The 21,179-nt window shown below is 53.9% G+C and overlaps 1 protein-coding gene across 1 annotated transcript in view; it reads right to left on the bottom strand.

Annotated features, from left to right (window-relative positions):
* The window catches only part of LOC103172414 (contactin-associated protein-like 5), a 94,635-nt gene that overhangs the window by 36,063 nt on the left and 37,393 nt on the right, over positions 1-21,179 (bottom strand). Inside the window, 3 exon segments of the mRNA XM_042336195.1 lie at positions 18,472-18,519; positions 18,521-18,666; positions 19,142-19,232. Coding sequence (XP_042192129.1) covers positions 18,472-18,519; positions 18,521-18,666; positions 19,142-19,232 — 285 coding nt within the window.

Genomic DNA, 21,179 nt, shown 5'->3' on the forward strand with positions numbered 1-21,179 from the left:
CTAAATAATGCAGTCGGCTGCTTATTCCTGGCAGAGACCTCAACAGACTTGATGGCAACCAGACAACCTCGAAGGAGGTAGGCAGGCACTTATCAACCCACGCAGATTTTTTGAACCCCCCCACTCTCTCCGCCCCCCCCGACCGTCCTCCCTCTCCGTCCCCACCAGCTGCCAATGCCTTCTGGGTTCCTTCTCCAGTCGGGTTAGGAACAAATGACTGGAAGAGGAACTGGATTAAAGGGTTCCGGGCAAAGATCTGGGGAGCTGTGATTAGGAAAGATAGCTCCATTGGCGGAGTTGGCACCAGTACACACACACGCACACACACACACACACACACACACACGCAGCTGTGCTGGTGCTCGCTTCACCGCCCCCCGCCCCCACCACCGCTGGTACTCTCCTCCAAAATCCCTACCCCACACGTTTTTCCTACGCTGACTATCCCGGTGGCCCCCCGCGATTGCACGCAGCGGTGTCCCACAACCCGTCGTGGATCAGATGACCAAATCTTATCAGTTCTTTTGAAGGGATTATACCCCCCCCCACCCATTCCCACCTCGAGCGCTCGAGGGAGTTCGCTCTATCCCTGGCCGACATTCTCCCCCAAATAAAATCGGTCACTCACCCCACGACTGTTTGCGAGGACTGTCTGTGCTGTGAAGGCCTGCGACGTTTCGCCCTCAAAACGCGCGAGTCACTCCACTTGAGAGCCAAGCGCTTTGAGACGTCTCGAGGACGCGATAAGGCGCTGCATCAACCGCACGCCTCAGTGCTGTGATCAACTTGAGCCGTGCGGCGATAACTGTAAGCGTTCTGTTCGACGTATGTTTCTTGGGACTGCAGCAGACGTCGAAAGGCACGAAGGAAACTAACATCAAACACTTCCATCGTGACGGATTCCAACTTACTTTGAAGCGTTCGGTGGGGGCGGGTGGGCGGGTGGGGGGGGGCGGTGGGGGAGGGAGGTGGGCTTGGGAGCAACAAGCGGGCAGAGTATCAGGAGACGAGGGGAATTTCCTGCCTTTAATCTTCGACATCCAAATTGTGTTTGCTTTCGATTCCTTCTTCTTTTTAATACCGCCAAAAATATAAGTGGGAAAGGTTGCTGTGCTTTTCACAGACCCGCTCTTGCCTGTGGAGAGATTACCCCAGAGGATACTGCTTATGCTACACATCATTTTGCACGAGACGGAAATAACTCCGGCCACCGCTTGAGGCTTGCGGGAATTATTAATCATTCCGTCTGCGTGTCTGCGCGAGCGCGCGCGCGTGTGTGTGTCTGCGTCTGTGTGTCTCTGTCTGATGTACGGAGCGGGGGGTGGGGGGGGGGGGGGGAGACCAATCTGGAGGATTGCTGAGCACCTGAAACAGACATAGACACGTCCTCGGGTTAACATCTCGTTCGAGGGATAACTCTCACGATAATAATGATAATCCTTGCATTTGATATCGCTCCTTATCACCTCGTTGAGACGTCCCGCAAGCAGCCGCGGAGCGAGCGACTCATTTTATTTGTGGGGGGGGTCGGGGGGAGATTGTTGGCCAGGACACCGGGTGAGAGAGAGAAGGAAACTCCCTTCCCTTTTCGAACAGCGCCTCGGGCGTTCTTTCGAACGTCCACCCGGACGGGGCACAGACCGGGAGTGAGGGTTTAACGTCTCATCTGAAGAGCGATAGAACGTCCTCCCAGCGAGAGTCAGCCTCGACTACGTGAGCTTGAATTCTCCGACGAGTCGGGCGGTGCGTGAACCCACGGCCTTCTCGACTCGGAGGCGAGAGAACAAGGCCGACATCGCCAACGCTCACTTAGTTCCTCTCCGCTTGAGCCCGATCGCGCGCGAAAAAAAAAAGCGGCCTTTTAGTTCCGCGGGAGAATAGCCGACGGAACAGGAACGAGAGCAAAACTCTCGCCCTCGCAATTCAGAAAGAAAAAAAAACTACACTTTGTGGGAAGGGGATGAAATGCGACGAAAGATTAGAGAAATTGTAAGCTTTGCGGTCTGGGAGAGAGGTGATTAAGGCGACACTGAGGTGAGAGGCAGGAATCTCATTAAGATATATTAAATATTTAATGGGATAGATAAGGTAAGTCCAGACTGTTACTTCAAAGGACGTCAAGAAAGTAGGCCAGGAGGACTCAAGTGGAAAGTTATAGACTTGAGCTGCCGTCCTTCAGCTGAGATGTTAATAATAATCATAATAATCCTTGCATTTGATATCGCGCCGTATCACGTCTTCGAGACGTCTCAATGCGCTTCACGAAACATGTTGTGCTGTTCGTATTTTTTATTTGAAGGGATTACTGCTCCTGAAACGGGAAACACTTCAATGGTGTGTGGGTGTGGGTGTGTGGGAGGGGGGGGGGCGGTGCGGGTGGGGGGGGTGGGGAAAGGGGAAGAGGGGAGCGAGCAACGGAAGGGATTAAACTGAACGAGTGAGAGAAAAAGCAGCAGAGGACGCTTGTTGCTACAGATGTCTTTCTTTACGTACGGTCACCCTTCTTCCCCCGCCCCCCCCGACCCTGCCCGCCCTCCACCGTCCCCGACCGTCCCCGACCGTCCCAACCCCCAGCTCCGAACACTGATCGTCTTGGGTGCCTCAAAAGGCGCTGTACGCATGTAATTGTGTTGTTGTCGTCGATTCAAAGACAAGACAAAGGAAAACATCTCCAATCAAATAAGTAATGAGTATTTAGACTAATCTGCCTTTTGATGTACAAACACTGCGGTTATTGAAATACAATTAGCTGTTCTAGTGGCGGAGTTTGTTGTGCTGGAGCGTGTGAACCTGTCTACGTCTCAAACTCCCTTTCATTGACAGAATGTTGTGCGTTCTCTGTGAACGCAGGGCTGGGGACAAGCCACCCGAGACAGCTCCATCATCGAGGCTCGCAGAATAACAGTCGGGGCCCGAGCATGGGGCAGGGGTTGGCGGTGTAGGGGTGAGGGAAGGCAGAGAGGTGGGAGGGCGACCGAAAGCACGGTCGAAGAGGAGGGTCTCGAGACCGGCCTTGAAGGAGGCGAGGGAGAGGCAGCGAGGCGAAGCGGACCGTGGGATGGTGCTCCAGGGTGCGGGGGCAGAGAGGCTGAAAGCTCGGCCACTGATGGTAGGGCGGGTCGGGCGGGAGACATGGAGCAGACCGGAGCCCGATGAACGGAGGGAGCGGGCAGGTTGGTAGGGGAGTCAGCAGGGAGTCAGAGTCAATAAACCTTGCATCCATGGATGCACCCTCTGCCTTGCTAAGCCAGTCCGGAACTTTGGTGTCTTGTTCGACCCTCAACTATCCTTTCTACCCCACAGCCGTTCCATGACCCGCTCTGCCTTTCCCCCATCTCCGCAACGTCGCCCAACTCTGCCGCTGTCTCACACCGCAGGCCACCGAAGCCCTCATACACACCTTCATTACATCGAGGCTCGACTATGCAAACTCACTGCTTGTCGGTCTCCCCAACTCGTCCTTCCACAGGCTGCAGATCATCCAGAACTCTGCAGCCCGTGTCCTCTCCCGCACCAAACCCTGTGACCCTATCACCCCCATCCTCGCCCGACTCCACTGGCTTCCCATCACACAGAGGACACAGTTCAAGATCCTGGTCCTCCTTCAAAGCCCTCCACGGTCTTGCTGCCCCCCAACCTCTCCGACCTCCTAAAATACCCTACCATCCTGTTCGCTCCCTCCGCTCAGTGGGCTCCGGCCCGCTTCACATCCCCGTCTCGCCCACCCCACCACGGGCGGGAGGGCCTTCCGCCACTCTGCCCCCACCTTCTGGAACTCCATCCCGCAGTCCCTCCGCCTCACCCCCTCCCTCGCCACCTTCAAGACCCACCTCAAGACCCTCCTCTTCGACCGTGCTTTTGATCAATTTTGTTGCTGCATTTGATACAGCGCCTTATCACGTTGTTGAGACATCTCAAAGCGCTTCACTGGATAAACTGTAAAGTGGAGTGACCGTGTATTTTGTGGGAGAAACCGGACAGCCAATTGCGCACAACAGCGTCCCCCGCAAACAGTCGCGGATTGAGTGAGCAATTTTTGGGGAAGGGATTTCTTTTTATTACCACGGAACCGTCACAGTCTCGATTGGAATACGTTGCTTTGGGATCGATGCGAAAATAAGATGCGCCGGAGAAAAAAAGGGCATTCACACCGTGGTCTGGGAAATAATTGGCAATTATGGTAAGAGCCACAGTTAACAAAGACACACCTGGTCTCTTTTCGCGAGCGAGAAAGCAAAAAACCGAGAGAGAGAGAGAGAGAAAGAGAGGGAGAGAGAGTGGGGGGGGGGGGAGAGAGCAATGCAACCAGTACCGTTTACAGCTTAAGCAACTGAATTAGACTCTTAAAAAAAAATCAATGTCGTTCCATGCCAAGCAGTCTTGTCATCCAGGAACTAGATTAAGAGCTTCAATTAAGGTCTTTTTTTTCTTCTTCGAGGCTCTCTCTGTCTCTCTCTCTCTCTCTCTCTCTCTCTCCTCTGTGTTTTCTCTCTCGTTTGCAATTCGGCTGCCTTGCTCTGCCCGTGTCTGACAGAGTAACGAGAGGTTAAGCAGCCGTCGACTCACCTGATAGCGCATTCGGTGAAGGGCTTTGGGACGTAAGGTGCTACAGCAAATGCAAGGATTATTGAGAAACAGGAGGAGGCCATTCAGCCCCTCAAGCCCGTTCTGCCATTCTATAAAACCACGGCTGATCTGCACCTCGACTCCAATTCCCCGCCTTTGCCCCCGTATCCCCTTGGCCCCCCCGACCTGATAAACATCTCCAGACCTCAGTCTGGACAACGTGAATGGATCCTGACATAACCCACAGCCTTTGGGGGGAGGGAGAACGAGTCCCAGATTCCCACCGGCCTTTGGGTGAAAAACTGCCTCTTAATTTCACCCCCAAATGGCTTGGCTCTAATTTTAAGATGATGCCCCTCCTTGTTCTGGATTCCCCCCCCACCGCCCACCAGAGGAAATAGTTTCCCTGTAGCTGCCCTATCCAATCCCTTTATTACTTTACACACCTCAATCAGATCACCCCTCAACCATCTGAACTCAAGGGAATACAGACCAAAGGTTATGCAACGCTGTCCTCGTAGTTTAACCCCTTTAAACCCTGGCATCATCATCATTATTACTATTATTATTATCATCGAACACCAGTGTCGGGCGGGTCGATCCCATGAAACCATGGGCTGATTAGTTTTTTTTGGAAGATGCACTGTCCCAGATTGGTGCGGTAGGAAATTTTACTCAAGAGAGTTTGCGGAGAGAGAGGAGCGCGCGCGCGCGTGTGTGTGTGTGTGTGTGTAGAGCAGTGGTTAGAGCTCTCGCCTCGCAAGCGAGAGGACCCGGGTTCGATTCCCGGACGGGACAAAACCTTAGACAAGTTTCCTCACTCCGCACGCGTCTGTTTACCGAGCAGTAAATAGGAAGATGATCGGTGGATCACTTTCCACGGGTAATAATCCCTCAAAAAACAGAATAATTTGGTCACTCAATCCACGGCTGTTTGTGGGGGGAAACGCCACTGTGCGCAATTGTCTGCCGCGTTTCGCCCACAAAATACACGGTCAATTCGCTTTACAGTCTATCCTGTTTAGCATTTGAGACGTCTCAACGACGTGATAAGGCGCTGTATCAAACGCAAGGAGTATTGTCATTATTATTATTAATAATAAAACTGTACGTATGGCACCTCCGACAAAGCTGAGGCCTCACTCCCCCAGCACCACACTGGAACGTCATCCAAGACTACCGCGAAAAAGTGGCTGCTCGATACCCAGAGCTCGACACCAATTAAATGTGAAACGGTGTGACATTAAAGGCGAGATTCGAGGTGCCAGCATTACTTGGCGCTGTTTAATCCATTATCATTCAGTGTCGGTTTCCTCGCCGCTGAGGGAAAAAGGAACGGTTTGGACTCCAGTTAACAGCGAGAGTCTAAATACGCTGACAAATTAGTAATGGTTACGGTGACAGTGTGGAGTATGGAATACCCCCACCCACCAAAACCACAAAAGAAGATTCAACCCTCGAGGCTGAAATTGATATCGGAAAATTTTGTGTGTGTGTGTGTGTGTGTGTGTGTGTGTGTGGAGTCAGGGAACTTGCCTAAGGTTTGGCCCCGACCCGTCCGGGAATCGAACCCGGGTCCTCTCGCTCATTAATAAAGTCCCATATTGATGTACCAGAACGATGAGGAGACTCGGATGCGATGAGAGATTGGGCAAACAGATTGTGAGAGTAATACGAGAGGGAGACGGAGAGGAGGGGGAGCGAGAGATCGGCTGGGCGGCGGAGGGAGAGAGGCGGAGAGAAAGTTAAAGGGGGATAGTGTCAGAGAAGGGGAAGAGAGAGAGAGAGAGAGGTGCAGAGAGAGTGGGAAAAGCGGAAAGGAGGAAGGGGGAGGGAGGGGAATAGGGATGGGGGGGGGGGAGTGTTAGAGAAGGGGAAGAGAGACAAAGAAGAAAGAGAGAGAAAAAAAGAAAGGAAGGAAGGAAGGAAGGAAAGAAAGAAAGAAAGAAAGGAAGGAAGGAAGGAAGGAAGGAAGGAAGGAAGGAAGGAAGGAAGCAAGAAAGAAAGAAAGAAAGAAAGAAAGAAAGAAAGAAGAAAGAAAGAAAGAAAGAAAGAAAGAAAGAAAGAAAGAAAGAAAGAAAGAAAGAAAGAAAGAAAGAAAGAAAGAAAGAAAGAAAGGAGGGAGGGAGGGAGGGAAGGAAGAAAGGAAGGAAGGAAGGAAGGAAGGAAGGAAGAAAAAAAGAAAGAAAGAAAGAAAGAAAGAAAGGAAAAGAAAGAAAGAAAGGAAGGAAGGAAGGAAGGAAGAAAGAAAGAAAGAAAGAAAGAAAGAAAGAAAGAAAGAAAGAAAGAAAGAAAGAAAGAAAGAAAGAAAGAAAGAAAGAAAGAAAGGAAGGAAGGAAGGAAGGAAGGAAGGAATGAAGGAAGGAAGGAGGGAGGGAAGGAGGGAAGGGAGAGAGAGAGAGGATAAAGCCAGCTTGTAGTGGGCTAATGGTCTGCTGTCAGTACAGTAAACGGCTATAAACGCCTCTGTTACCATCTCATTCCTCATCACTGATTCACAGCTGCTGTTCCAGTGGTCGTTACACCTTATTTTACATTTCTTACCGCTGTCAAATGTAATTTGGTGATCTCCCGCCTCTGCCATCGCTGAGCCTCCAACACAGCTATCACCGCCCAGGAAACGGGGGCCGTTCTGCTCTGTTCCCGGGTCCTCCAAGACACCAGCCTTGAGGAGTCACCCAAAATAAACTCCGTACCAACCCCCCCCCGAACCACCATCACCCCCCACCCCCACCCCACCACCAATCACGCCTCCTTGTCCCCTCGTGCCCTGCGCGCTCCACCATCGGAGGCCGTGCTTTCAGCCGCTACGCCCCGAAGCGTTGGAACTTTCTCCCTGAATTCCTCTCCTTTCCTTCCTTCCTTCCTTCCTTCCCCCATTTTCAGGTCGCGCCAAGACATTCCTGTTCACGGTCACCCCCCCCCCCCCCCACTCACCCCACCCCACCCTCCCCTTTATCCTCCTAACACCGCTTCTCCATCTTTTCCCCCTACGCTCCCCAATCCCTTTCGGTCCCCCTCGCTCTCTTTCTCTCCCTCTCGGAAACGCCCGTTCCTCGGCCGTCGACACTCCCTTTCTGTGAGCCGTCGCTGCGTCAAAATGCGCTTAACGTTTCAGAAACGTGGACGGTCGCTCGGGACAGGGTTAGTACGACAACGACGATTTGCGCTCACACAATCACGCCGGGGGCAGCCTCTCGGAGCGCTGGACAGTGGCGGAGCCTGACCCCGAGCCGGGGAGGGAGGGAGGGAGGTAGAGAGGGAGGTAGGGAGGGAGGGAGGGAAGTAGGGAGGGAGGGAGGGAGGGAGGGAATGAGTGACCGTAAGCACCGGTCGGAGAGGAAGTTCTTCGTGGGTGATTTAAAAGAGGGGAAGGAGGGAGAGGGGGCGAGGCGGGGAGTGGGGGGACTGAGGGAGAGAGTTCAAGAGTTTCGGGGTAGCGACGGTGGAGCGGAGGGGGCGAGCAGGAGGCCGGAGCCGGTCGAGCGGAGTGGGGGGGAGAAAGGAAGTCGGGGAGGGAGGGAGGGAGGGAGGTCGGGGAGGTAGGGAGGGAGGGAGGGGAGGTAGGGAGGGAGGGAGGGAGGGGAGGTAGGGAGGGAGGGAGGTACCAGGGCGTGGAGGGATTTGGAGACGAGCGAGAGGAGCTCTGAAATCGTGGTACACAACAACACCGCGACTGCAGCAAAAAAAAAAATATGTCCGGCTTTATCGTCTTGGTCAGTTAGAGACAAATACAGTTACCACGGTCGATGGTGATAATAATAATAATAATAATAATAATAATGATGATAATGATAATCGTTGCATTTGATGTAGCGCCTCATCGCACCATCGAGACGTCTCAAAGCGCTTCGCAGGACACGCGGTGACTTGGAGTGACTGCGCACTCTGTGGGCGAAACGTGGCAACCAACTGCCCGGACAGCATTTTGAGATGTTGAACCCACAACCTCCTGACGCTCTTCTGACTGAGAGCGCGGGGCTGACACACACACACTCACACGCATTCACACACACGCGCGCACACACTCAATCATACATACTCACACACACGCACACGCATTCACACACACGCGGACACTCGCGCACACACAATCACACACACACTCATACATACACACTCACACTCATTCACACACACGTGCACACACACACACACTCAATCATACATACTCACACTCACACACGCACACACACACTCACACACACACTCAAACACATACACACACACGCACACTCACACTCATACACACACCCTCATACATACAAACTCACACACACTCACACACACTCACGCATACACTCACACACACACACTCACACGCGCGCGCACACACACACACACTCACACACGCGTGGAAGTTGGCGCGTGTTTAACGCCTTGGACGGCGTCAACAACCGCAAATGACATTCACACACGGCACCTTTCACGTCAGGAGGACGTCCCTGGGCGCTGGACAGTCGGGGATTGGTACCCGAATTGGGGGTCGGGATCAGGAGGGGGTGAAGGGCGGAGGGAAGGAGGGCGACCGGAGGCCCGGTCAAGGAGGTGGATCTCGAGACGGATCTGGAAGGGGGCGAAGGGAGGGATGGGTGGGGGAGAGAGGGCGAGGCAGAGGGACTGCGGGATGGCGTTCCGGAGGGGAGAAGGACCGATGGACAACAGGTTAGGCCCCGAGGCCGTGTGCTGATGGCGGAGTCTGTATCCATCTATTCTGCGCGGGAGCGATATGAAATTAATGGAGTGAAGACGGGCTGTGTAATGAACAATTAAAGCCAAATCGTTGCCGCGCACAGAAGGGCCATTCATTCTGATTCTGTTCATCATCTATAATTAGTTTTTATAGGGAGAAAAATGGAATCACACGTGGTTTTTTTTTCCTCCTTTTTTCTTTCTTTTTTTTCTTTAGCCGCACGCGCGCGATTTCAAGATCTTCTCTCGCGACCCGTCTTCGAACCACCTTTCCCTCCCTCCCTCCCTCCCTCCCTCCCTCCCTCCCGCAAGCCCTCGTTGTTGGTGCGGCAACGCTGCGTTAGGCTAAAAGGCTCCGTGATATATATTTTTTCGAACGGGGCAAAAAACAAACAAACAAACAAACAAACAAACAAACAAGCAAATAAATAACTGAATAATCTGCGGCCGATTTATAAGTTAATGTTATGGCTCCGTTTGCGGGGGCGAGAATGAAGCGTGTAAATATTTAATAACGTCTGACTTGTCAGCGCACGTTGAGTAATTGTCTGGCGTCTGAGGCGCAGCTGTGCTTCACACGGAGACGCGGTGAATATCAATTGTGTTCTCGATCGCGGGCCGTGTCGCGCGGGGAGGAGAAAGATCTCCCTCTCCTCACGCTGCTGAACACCTGGTGTGTGTGTGCGTGTGTGTGTGTGTGTGTGTGTGAGTGAGTGCGTGGTGCCACGAGCCTCAGAGAATCATAATAATATCAATAATATTAAGAATATTAATAACGCAGATCATTAAAGTGCTGTCCTGTTAAGCAAAGTGACGGTGTATTTTGCAATATAATGTAATAATAATGATCCTTGCATTCGACACAGCGCCTCGTCACGTCTTCGAGACGCCTCGAAGCGCCTCCACGGGGTGCGCCGTGAAGCGAATCGACTGTGTGTTCGGCGGCGGAGCGCGGCAGCCGATTGCGCACGGCGGCGTCCCCGCAAACAGCCGTGGATCGAGTGACCGAATTATTATTATTTTTGTTTTGCAGGGATTATTACCCCCCCGGAAAAGCAACCCGCCAGTCCGCTGATCGAACCCCGGGTTGGCCGTCTCGGTTGCAAGGCGAGCGCTCTACCTACAACATAATCCCCCACCCCCGCGCCCCACACATCCCAGCACTGAACTGGAGTGCTCAACTGGCGGCCCGCGGGCCACATCCGGCCCCCCACCATCCCCCCACCACCACCACCCCGCCGCCTTCAATCCCTCCAATAACCTTAAATTCTTCTGTTACGTTTCTGGAAGGAAAAATACTGCTCGTGAGACCCATGGACGATGGTCCAACAGGGCATCCGTCCCTCAGCAGCCACATGGTTTGACCCCCCCCCCCGCCCCCACCCACACCCTCCACCCAACACCGGTCCCTAGACGAGGTGAGTTCAAAGGTCTACGCTCCAGGGGCTCGAGCCCACAGCCGTCTGACTCCGAGGCGAGAGGGCTGGCGACTGAGCGGTTTTTATAAACGAGGCGGGCGGGGGGGGGGGGGGGGGATGGCTTTTTCTTGCTCGGCACTGGCTTTATGCTCAGGCACTTGCTCCTCGAGGTGATTTCTCTGTAAAGCAAATCCTGCCCTGAATCAGCAGCGAGCGGATCGCGCAGCTGGCAGGAGAAATGCTATTACCAGCGCTTTCCCACGACAAGTCACACGTCAGCCAGTATGATTCCCCCCCCCCCCCCCACCCACCCCCCCAGTGTTAGAGGAACGAGCTGTGGGCAACGATTAGACAGTCAGCACGTGCCAAAGACAGCAGCGCAAGCAGACGTGGGCTTTAGAGTTTTTTTTTTTTACTCAGAGGGTAATTAACACGGTCAGGTCACCGGGACCCCTTTCCTAATAATATTAATGGCGGCGACGATAATAATAATCCGCGCGTTTTCGATACAGCGCCTTATCGCGTCGTAGAGATGCCTCAGAGCGCTTCGCGGAATACACGAAGCAAGGCGAACCGACTGTGCGGTTCGCGGGCGGAAGGCGGCGGACAACTGCGCACGGCAGCGTCCCCACAAACAGTCGTGGATTGAGCGACGGCATTTTTTTTTTAGGGAAACTTGTCTGAGGTGCCTTCCCCTCCCTCCCTCCCTCCCTCCCTCCCTCCCTCCCCTCCCCTCCCTCCCTCCTCTCCCCTCCCCTCCCCTCCCTCCCCTCCCCGCTTTTTGCAACGCTGGGAAAATGCTTGGAAAACGTTTTCCTTGACGCTGAAGCCGGTTAAACGGACCTCGCAGAAGGGATCACCCCGCATCATCGCACGGTCACTTCGCTTCGCGGTATATCCTGTGAAGCGCTTCGAGGCGTCCCGACCACAGGGTAAGTAAGTCGCTGAATCGAACGCGAGGGGCGATTCTTATTCAACTACTGTGTACTTGGCGTCGGCGTGGCTCTTTGGTGTGACTGCTTTAAACGCTTTGCAAGCAATAAAAGTTTTAACGGACATTATTTCATTGCCCCCCACCGCGCCCCCACTCCACACACACACACAAACACACACACACACACATACAACCCCCTCCCACACACACACGCACACACACACGCGCACACACACATACAACCCCATCCCACACACACACACGCGCACACACACACACACACATACAACCCCATCCCACACACACACGCGCACACACACACACACACACACATACAACCTCCTCCCACACACACGCGCACACACACACACATACAACCCCCTCCCACACACACGCGCACACACACACACACACATACAACCCCCTCCCACACACACGCGCGCGCGCACACACACACACACACAACCCCCTCCCACACACACGCGCACACACACACACACACAACCCTCTCCCACACACACGCGCACACACACACACACACACGTCCCTTTAGAACCACCGGCTCCCGGCAGCTAAGCTAAAACCAAAAACACTGACTAAAAGGCGAGACGGTGTCTTTGACCCTCGGAAAACCAAGTTAATCAAGTCAACGAGCCTCCCCGTCGACCCCTCGCGCCGGCCCTTGAACCGATGGAGCTGTTTGGATCGGAGTACGTTCAAGTGGTAATTAACCATTTGCCCAACCCCGAGCGCGTGTGTTGCGTGTGACTCGCGCTGAGGGTCAATCTCTCAAGTCAGAGAGCTTTGCAGCCAGCGCTTCCCGCTGTGTTCGCGGCCCCCTCGCCAAATACCCAGGCTTCAGCCTCATTGCTCCCAGTCGGGGGGGTGGGGGGGGGGGGTGGGCTCGGAAAAGTGTGCTCCCACCTACCGGGTTCTTAATAAGAAATCAGATTCTTCAGCTGCGACGTGAGCCATTGAAATCCTCCGCTGCTCTGCTCGCACACATTCTGTACTCGCGCATTGTACTGTACCCTTGGCAGCATCCCCCCCCACCCCCTCCTCGCCAGGCTCCGCTGTCTCTCTCCACCCCCCACCGCACCCCCGCACCCCCACCCCCCAACGCCCTGCCATTCCCCTTCAAAAGGCGGACTGACCTCCAGCTCCCTGGGAACGCGGCAGCCAATTGCGCACAGCAGCGTCCCCACAAACAGTCGTGGATTGAGTGACCACGTTATTTTTTTCCCCTGTGGGGGTTATCAGCCCCCTCCCTCCCTCCCTCCCCACCGCCGGAAAGCGATCCACCGATCGACTAGCAACCGGGGGTTCCTACTTACTGCTACGTAAACAGAGGTGCCGCCGCGTGTGTGTGTGTGTGTGGAGTGAAGTATCTCCCCCCCCCCCCTGGGAATCGAACCCGGGTCCACAGATTGCTGGTGAAAGGCTATTAAGATGGGGTGGGGTGGGGCGGGAGTTGTTGGGAGAGAAATAATTTGAGACTTCGGTGATAACACGAGCGTTGCTGAGGTTCCCCCCACACACACACACACACACACACACGCAGCACAAGTCGCGAGTTGCTGAAGACGGTCGCGGATTTGAATCGAATCGAATTCAGGGCAGAAAGTAAACTGTGCCAATGCCAAATCGTGATATTCTGTCACTGTGCGTCTGATTTTGCTGTATTTCTCTCTCTCTCTCTCTCTCTCTCTCTCTCCCCCTCCCCATATCTTTCCCGCTGTGGTTTGAGCCAACGAAAGTTGCCTGACACGATAGCACCACTTACACAGCCCGCACGCCAGCGGTAGTGAAGGAGCTTTCTCTCTCTCTTTCTCTCACTCTCTCTCTCTCTCTCTCTCTCACTCTCTCTCTCTTCCGGTGTTAACGCTCAACAATTCCCTCAGACAAAAGTGTCCATTCGCTTTCCGGCTGTTTGCAGGAACGCTGCCGCGTGCAAAACCGTGGAGTCGCGTCGCACGATGGTTTAGCACCTTCTCGGGTCAGCTCGAAACCTTAGGCAAGTTTCCTTACTCCACACGCACGCGCGCGCGCGCACGCGCACACGCACATGCACACGCCTGTTTATCCCAGCAGTAAGTAGGAACCCGGTTGTGAGTGGATTGGCAGATCACTTTCCCGGGGGCTAATAACCCCTCCATTGTATGTTTAAAAATGTGGGACGCCGCTGGTGCGCAAATTGGCTGCCGCGTTTCGCCCACGAAAAACACACAGTCCCTCCGCTTGACGGTGTATTCTGCGAGGCCCTTTGAGAAGTAACGACGACACGAGAAGGCGCTGTAGGGAACGCAAAGGTTATATATATCTATATATATATACATCATATATTATATAAAATTGTCCCCTGCCTTCAAACTGGACCTGACCAGCGATCGGACCCGCAAATACATCTCGTGGGTTTGGCTTTGGCCGTTCGGCGGAGGGTGGGGGGGGAAGTATGTCCCCGAGGCCGAAGCTCGCGGCTGTGAAGGATGCTAAACAAGCTGTGCTGTGAGCGCGGTGTCTGCTAATGACCCGAGCAGAAGCCCCGTCAGGTTTCCATTCGGAGTCAGGCACCTGCTCTAATGAGCTCTCATTCCTCTCGTAGCGAGCTCCGTGCTCTGTGTTACCAGCGGCTCTGCTCTCTGGCGCTGGTGGGGGGGGAGAAAAAGGGCTTTAATTGGCTCCTCCGCCTCTGGCTGCCGGAAGCCGGAGCGAGGTTCGCAGCGAGTCAGCCAGCGGGTTAGGCTTAAGGCGCTCGCACCAAGAGAGAGACAAGTGGAGACGAGAGCTGTCAGTGCTGCCCTCCGCGACCCGACCCTCTGTATAAACGCACGTGTTGGAAATAACAAGCGAGCCCGACCCTTTGGGGAGAGAGTACCGCAACCGCCCGCAGCTTGTTTCGTGCTTCGGATGTTTGTCAGCCCCTCGGCGCACGCTACAACACTCCTTCCTCGCGCACGGTCGAACCCCACCACCGCCCCGCTCACCCACCCACCCCCAACTCCCAGCTCTGCACCCTTCTCCCCTCACCCACGCACCCCCACCCACCCCCTGCTCTCTGCCCACTTCTCCCCTCACCCCACTCGCCCCCGTTCTCTGCCCATTTCTCCCCTAACCACGCGCCCCCCACCCCGTTCTCTGCCCATCGTTCCCCCCCCCCCCACCGCTTTCTTTCCCCTCACCACTGGCTCCCACTCCTCACCCGCTGCCCCCGGCTCTCACCCACCTTCCTTCTCTCGCGTCTGAGCGTGATTACGCCCGAAAGATTATTCCCCCCGCCGCCCCTCCCCAAAGAGGTTCACGATGCCCTTTCCCCAACCTCCCCCATCACTTTATCCGCTTCCTCATATAATGATGATTATTCTAATAATAATAATTCCTCGCGTTTAATTCCTTGTCGAGACGTCTATCCGGTCGAGTGGATAGACTGTGTGTTTCGTGGGCGAAACGGTTGGTGCGATTTTTTTTGTGGGCGACAGCGAACTCAGGAAAGCTTTGCTGAGTTGCTGCAATTAATGTCTGACGCTCAGAGGTAGACGAAGGGAATCAATACGAGAAAGTAATCGAGCACTGGCGAGGCCATCAGCTTCTGGCTCACGAGAACTGTTCTCGAGCTGTTTGGCAGCGATGTTTATCAGTCCAGGGGATCTCCGTTTCAGATTGTTTCAATGAATAAATTTAATGCGATTTAATCAAGGTTGAAATCTTCCTTCACAGGACGCTGTCTGCTGTTTTATTGACACTGATCAGCACCGTGTGATTGCTATCTGTCACACCAAAGGTACGGCTTACACTCGAGATCCCGGCTCGTCTCAGCCCTGCGGGGCAGGCTGGAGCGTCAGCTCAGCAAGCGGGAGGACCCGGGTTCGATTCCCGGGTGGGTCAGGTCAGGACGAAACCTTAGGCAAGTTTCCCTACTCCACACACACACACACACACACACACACACATAATCCCTCCTCCCTCCCACCAAAAAAAAATGCAGTCACTCAATCCACGACCGTTTGCGGGGACGCTGCTGAGCTCAACTGGCAGACGCGTTTCGCCCACAAGCTACGCAGTCAATTCACATTACAGAATGTTCTTTGAGATGTCTCGACGAAGTGATGAGACGCTAAGTCGAGTGCGAGGATTATTATTCATACGATTAGACGGCGAGCGGGGCTTGAGCCCACAACCTTCTGATCTGGAGACCGAGCTTGACGAACGCGGAGCTTAAGGTTGTCAACCTGGTTTGGTTAATTTTTAATTAGAAGGAGACTTCACTCCATTCAATTCATATGGGATCCTGTGTAGAAATAAATTGATTCAGACTCCTCTGTCCCTCTGTCTCTCTCCCCCCCCCCCCGTTGATGCTCGTGTCAACTTCCATGTGTCGCAGCCTGAGCTCTCGCTTCGGAGTCAGAGGACGGTTCGAAGCCTCACGTGACGGGGCTTTGAGCGCACGCTCTCGGCCGACGCTCCAGTACAGTGCTGGTGGTGGTGGGGGGAGTGGGGGCACTGCACTGTCAAGGCTGCCACAATGTGGACGGGACGTTAAACCCGAGGTCTTGTCTGCCTCTTTCGGGCGGACGTTAAAGATCCTCCGGGTAAAGAAAAACTTCCTGGTGTCTGTCCGTCCTGAAATTGCCCCTTTGCAACTCGAAACCCGAGTCCTCTTGTCCCCTGTTCTCGGAGTCGCGTGGGGTATTGGTTAGAGCACTCGCCTCGCAAGCAAAAGGACCTGGGGTTAGTTACCAGGCAGTGAGTGAGTAGAGTAACTAAATCCACGGCTGTTTGCGGGGGACGCTGCTGTGCGCAATTGGCTGCCGTGTTTCGCCCGCAAAATACACAGTCGCACCACTTTACGGTATATTCCGTGGAGCGCCTTGAGACGTCTCGAAGACGCGCTAAGGCGTTAGATCAAAAGCAAGGACTATTATTGTCAATTAATATTATTATTACGATTCTACTGCATTGATAAAATCCTAAAGTATTAGTTCGGGTTTACTTTTTCGATCTCTTTTAAAATTGCGTTCACCTGTATAAGGTTTCCCCCCCCCCCCTCCCCTCCCCCCCCCACCTCCTGAATAGTCTCCTCTCGAGACTGAGCGGCAGAGACTGAGAAGAAGGCGCAGCTCACGGATGTCAAGCGAAGGCTGTAGGGCTGGAGGTGTTGTGAAACAGGATGAGATTCAACGGTCTGAAACTGCAGTACCTCTCACCATTTGACCGGGGTTTTGTGTAGACTGCCAATAAGAATTAATGCTTCTGTGATATTCCACACCTCTGGCCATTTAAGCACTCAGTCTTCCAATGAGTCCGAATTAAATACAATGGATACCTACCTCGGAGTGCTAACAGTTCTCATTCAGGCATGCTAATGGATTCATGAAGCTCGGAGAGTACAGCACGGACAGTTAATAACCATCATCATCGCAACCTTCAGATGTGATTAGCAGTCTTGAGATCACTGCAAGGACGCTACATGTTCTCTCCGAGCGGGCAGACCACGTGTGATTGCGCTCAACGATGCGGGGGTCCAAGAACCACAATAACTGTTACGGTTTGCGGTTCGGGTGGAGGGGGGGGGGGGCGGTGGTTAGCGCTCACATTATCGCGGCTTAATCGACGCAACAGCCTGTGATGTGCAATGCGATGCCGTGCAAAATTACGCCCCTTTCACCAGCCACGGTTATACACGTAGAGTATCGGTGAGAGCGCTCGCCTCGCGAGAGCGAGAGGACCCCGGGTTTCGATTCCCGGACGGGGCCGAACCTTAGGCAAGTTTCCTCACTCCACGCACACGCCTCTGTTAACCCAGCGGTTAGCAGGAAATTCAAACGGTGGATTGGCGGGGATCGCACTGCCGGGGGTAACGATCCCTTAAAAATAAAACACTCGGTCACTTCGATCCACGGCTGTTGGTGGGGACGCTGCTGTGCGCAATTGGCTGCCGCGTTTCGCCCATAAAAGTGTACAGTCAATTCACTTGACAGTAGATTCTGCGAAGGGCTTCGAGGCGTCTCGAAGACGCAACAAAGCGCTGTATCAAATGCCAGGATTATTATTACCCGTAATATGCGCCTTTCACACGTCTAACCAAGACTAGCGGTGGCAAAGATTGTCAGTTCCACCGGCAGCCCCTCCGAGCCCGTCCCGCCGTTCTATCAGATCACGGCTGATCTGTACCTCAACTCCAAATACCCGCCTTTGCCCCAAAACCCCTTGATCCCCTGACGTGACCAACATCTCTAGACCTCAGTCTGGACAATGTGACTGGATCCAGCCATAACCCACAGCCTTGGGGAAGGAAGGGGGGGGGTGTGGGGGGTGCGCGAGGCGAGGGGTAGAAGAACGTTCCAGAGTTTCGGGGGGTAGCGCCTGGAAACGCCAATGGTGGAACGGAGGGCGCCGAGCTCTAATTTTAATTAAAAGTCTCAACGTTTCATGCTAAACACAACCTCCAGTGCCCGGTTGCCACGACCTACACAGATGCTATTTCACAGCTTCTCACCATTTGCTCATTTTCTCTCTCTCTCTCTCTCTCTCTCTCTATCTCTCTCTCTCTCGCATGTTCCGTTGCTGTCTGACCTGTCAAGATGCTGTCTCACAACATCTCTCTTTCTCTCTCTCTCTCTCTCTCTTGCTCGCGCTCGCTCTCACACTCTCCCGTTGCCGTGACCTGCCCAGATGCCATCTCACAACGTCTCACCATTTGCTGTCTCTCTATTCTTTTTCTCTCTCTCTCGCTCTCTCTCTCTCTCGTTCGCACTCGCTCTCACACTCTCCCGTTGCCGTGACCTGCCCAGATGTATGTGACTCACACACGCACACGTGCGCGCGCGCGGTGTACAACAGCAGCTAATGATGAGAAGCACTGACCCAGATGCTGTCTTGATGCCGGTATTGTTTCCAGTTGCTCTCCGAGTCGGCTGAACATCAGGGCGTAGCTGGTCACCCAGTCCGAGCTCCCGTACCTGCCCTGTGTGGCCACGGCCGTGATCTCCGTCCTCTCGCCCAGGTCTATCTGCAGCCACTGGGGCCGGTTGGACTCCAGCGGGGACCAACCTCCGGCACCTGGAGAGGGGGAGAGGAGAGGGAGAGAGAGTGAGTGAGACAGAGCGGGAGAGGAGAGAGAGAGAGAGAGAGAGACACACAGAGGGGGAGAGGAGAGAGAGTGAGTCAGAGGGGGAGAGGAGAGAGAGTGAGACAGAAGGGGGTGATAAGGCGTTATGTCAAATGCAAAGATTATTATTACGATGTCCCCTTCTCTCAATCTCAAGCAATGTGGGATCACCTTCTGGTGGGGGGGGGGGGGGAAGAGGAGGGGGCGAGTAACAGCTCCTTCAAAAAAAATAATAATAATTCGGTCACTCAATCCACGGCTGTTTGTGGGGACCGCTGCTCCTGCGCAATTGGCTGCCGCGTTTCGCCCACAAAATACACAGTCACTCCGCTTTGCAGTATCTGCTGTAAGGCGCTTTGAGACGTCTCGAAGGATTATTATTATCATGTATTTTGAATTAAAGCAAATTCCCCTCATCCATGTTACTCTTCTGTCGACCGTCACCAATTTTTGCCATTTCCTTTCGAAGGGAACCCAACTCTTCACACGATATTCCAAACTGCCCCTGACCAGCGATCTGTACAAGGTTAGAATAACAGCTTTGGGCTTCGAGTCAAATGCCCTTGAGATGTAGCCTTGTGTGTGTTTGGCCGTGTTGACAGAAGCCTCACATCGACAGTTTTCTCTCTATCTCTCTCCCTCTTTCTCTCCCTCTCTCTCTCTCTCTCTCAGGTTCCAATTCCCACCCGCTATAAGTCTTCCAGGGTAATTGGCCAAGCAAATCCTTGAGGATCTCACGCCACAATCCCATCTGCCACTTCCTTGGTCCTCTCGCTAATTAGTCCAAATCTCCTTAAAAACAGAACCATGATTCTTGCTTACCTACTCTGCTCAGCTCTGAGGAGATGGAAGGATGGATATACTCAGAGGCCTTCAGCGGAAGCGACGGTAGACAGAATGGGCGTGTTCCCAAGGGTTAGCCGTGCTATGGGTTACTATAATAATAATAATAATAATAATCCTTGCATTTGATGTAGCGCCTTATCACGTCGTTGAGATGTCTCAAAGGCAGCTAACTGTGCACAGCAGCGAACCATAACCATTCACGGATAGAATTCTGAGGGACTATTACCCTCACAAAGCGATCCGTCAATCGACTAACAATCGGGTCCTTACTGACTGCTGAGTAAACCGAGATGTAAACGTTTCCAGCCTCCCGCCCGGGGAATCGAACCCGGGTCCTCTCGCTTGCGAGGTTCGAGCTCTCTAACCACAACGCTGCAGGACTGTACGAGTGTGCAACAGGAGCTGACAATAGCCCGGCAGCTAAGCACTTGCTGTGAGAGACGTTCATCTGACAAGAAAGGAGTTGTACGAGGCCGGGCTGCTCGAACGCGCTATGGGCCTTCATGCTTATCAGAAAATAACAAGGATGATGTGGAACAGAGTTACGGCACAGCCGGGGAACAAGAGAACTCAAAGTCAGAACCAGACTCTTTCCTGTCGACTGAAAGAAACTGAGGTTATTAGGTTCCGAGAGACGGAGGCATCAAAGGCATCCGTGGCTGCCGTGGAACAAATGCTCACAAGGATAAATGAACGCTCCGAGCTGAACGTTCCAGCTGCCTAAAGTCCCCATTAAAATGACTGCAAATGTGGGGAGGGGGGGGGAGATCGAGAGTGAGGGGTGGGGGTGGGAAATGGAGAGAGAGAGGTTGAGGCGTTCGGGAGCTGGTTGAACAGGCAGACAGACAGACAGACAGACAGACAGACAGACAGACAGACGGCTGTCACTCGTGTGAAGCCCGGAGACCGCTTTGCAAGGGTTTCGCTCTGAATCAAACTCAAAGGCAGCGTCGCACACCGCTTGCCTCTCACCAAACAACAACAACAACAACAAAGCAAGATTCCATTTATTGAGCGCCTTTCATGTCAGGAGGATGTCCCAAGGCGCTGTACAGTTGGGTCGGGACCCGAGCATTGGGGGGAAATGGTCAGGGTGAGGGGAGGGAGGGAGGGAGCGAGGAGGAAATGGTCAGGGTGAGGGGAGGAAGGAGGGGGCGAGGAGGGGGAGATGGTCAGGGTGAGGGGAGGGAAGGGAGGGAGCGAGAGAGGGGGAAATGGTCAGGGTGAGGGGAGGGAAGGGAGGGAGCGAGGAGGGGGGAAATGGTCAGGGTGAGGGAGGGAAGGAGAGGAGCGAGGAGGGGGTAGAGAGTCGAGAGCGGAGCTGAAGGCTGAAGGTCAAGAGAAAGGTCTTGAGACGGCCTTGAAGGAGGAAAGGGAGGAAGCGGCGATGGCACTGGGGATGGAGTTCCAGAGCCTCGGGGCTGAGAGGCTGAAGGCCACCCATGGTAGGGCGGTTGGGGCGGGGTATGTGGAGCAGACCGGAGCCAGAGGAACGGAGGGTATGGGCGGGTAGGTAGGGGGATAGTAGGTCGGAGAGGTAGGGACCGCTCTATTCTCAGTCTGTCGTTAACGCAAATAACACCGAGCCAAACATCTCCACGCCTCTACTGTAGTCACT

The sequence above is a fragment of the Callorhinchus milii genome, unplaced genomic scaffold (assembly GCF_018977255.1).
Source record: "Callorhinchus milii isolate IMCB2004 unplaced genomic scaffold, IMCB_Cmil_1.0 Scaffold6, whole genome shotgun sequence".
NCBI lineage: Eukaryota > Metazoa > Chordata > Chondrichthyes > Chimaeriformes > Callorhinchidae > Callorhinchus > Callorhinchus milii.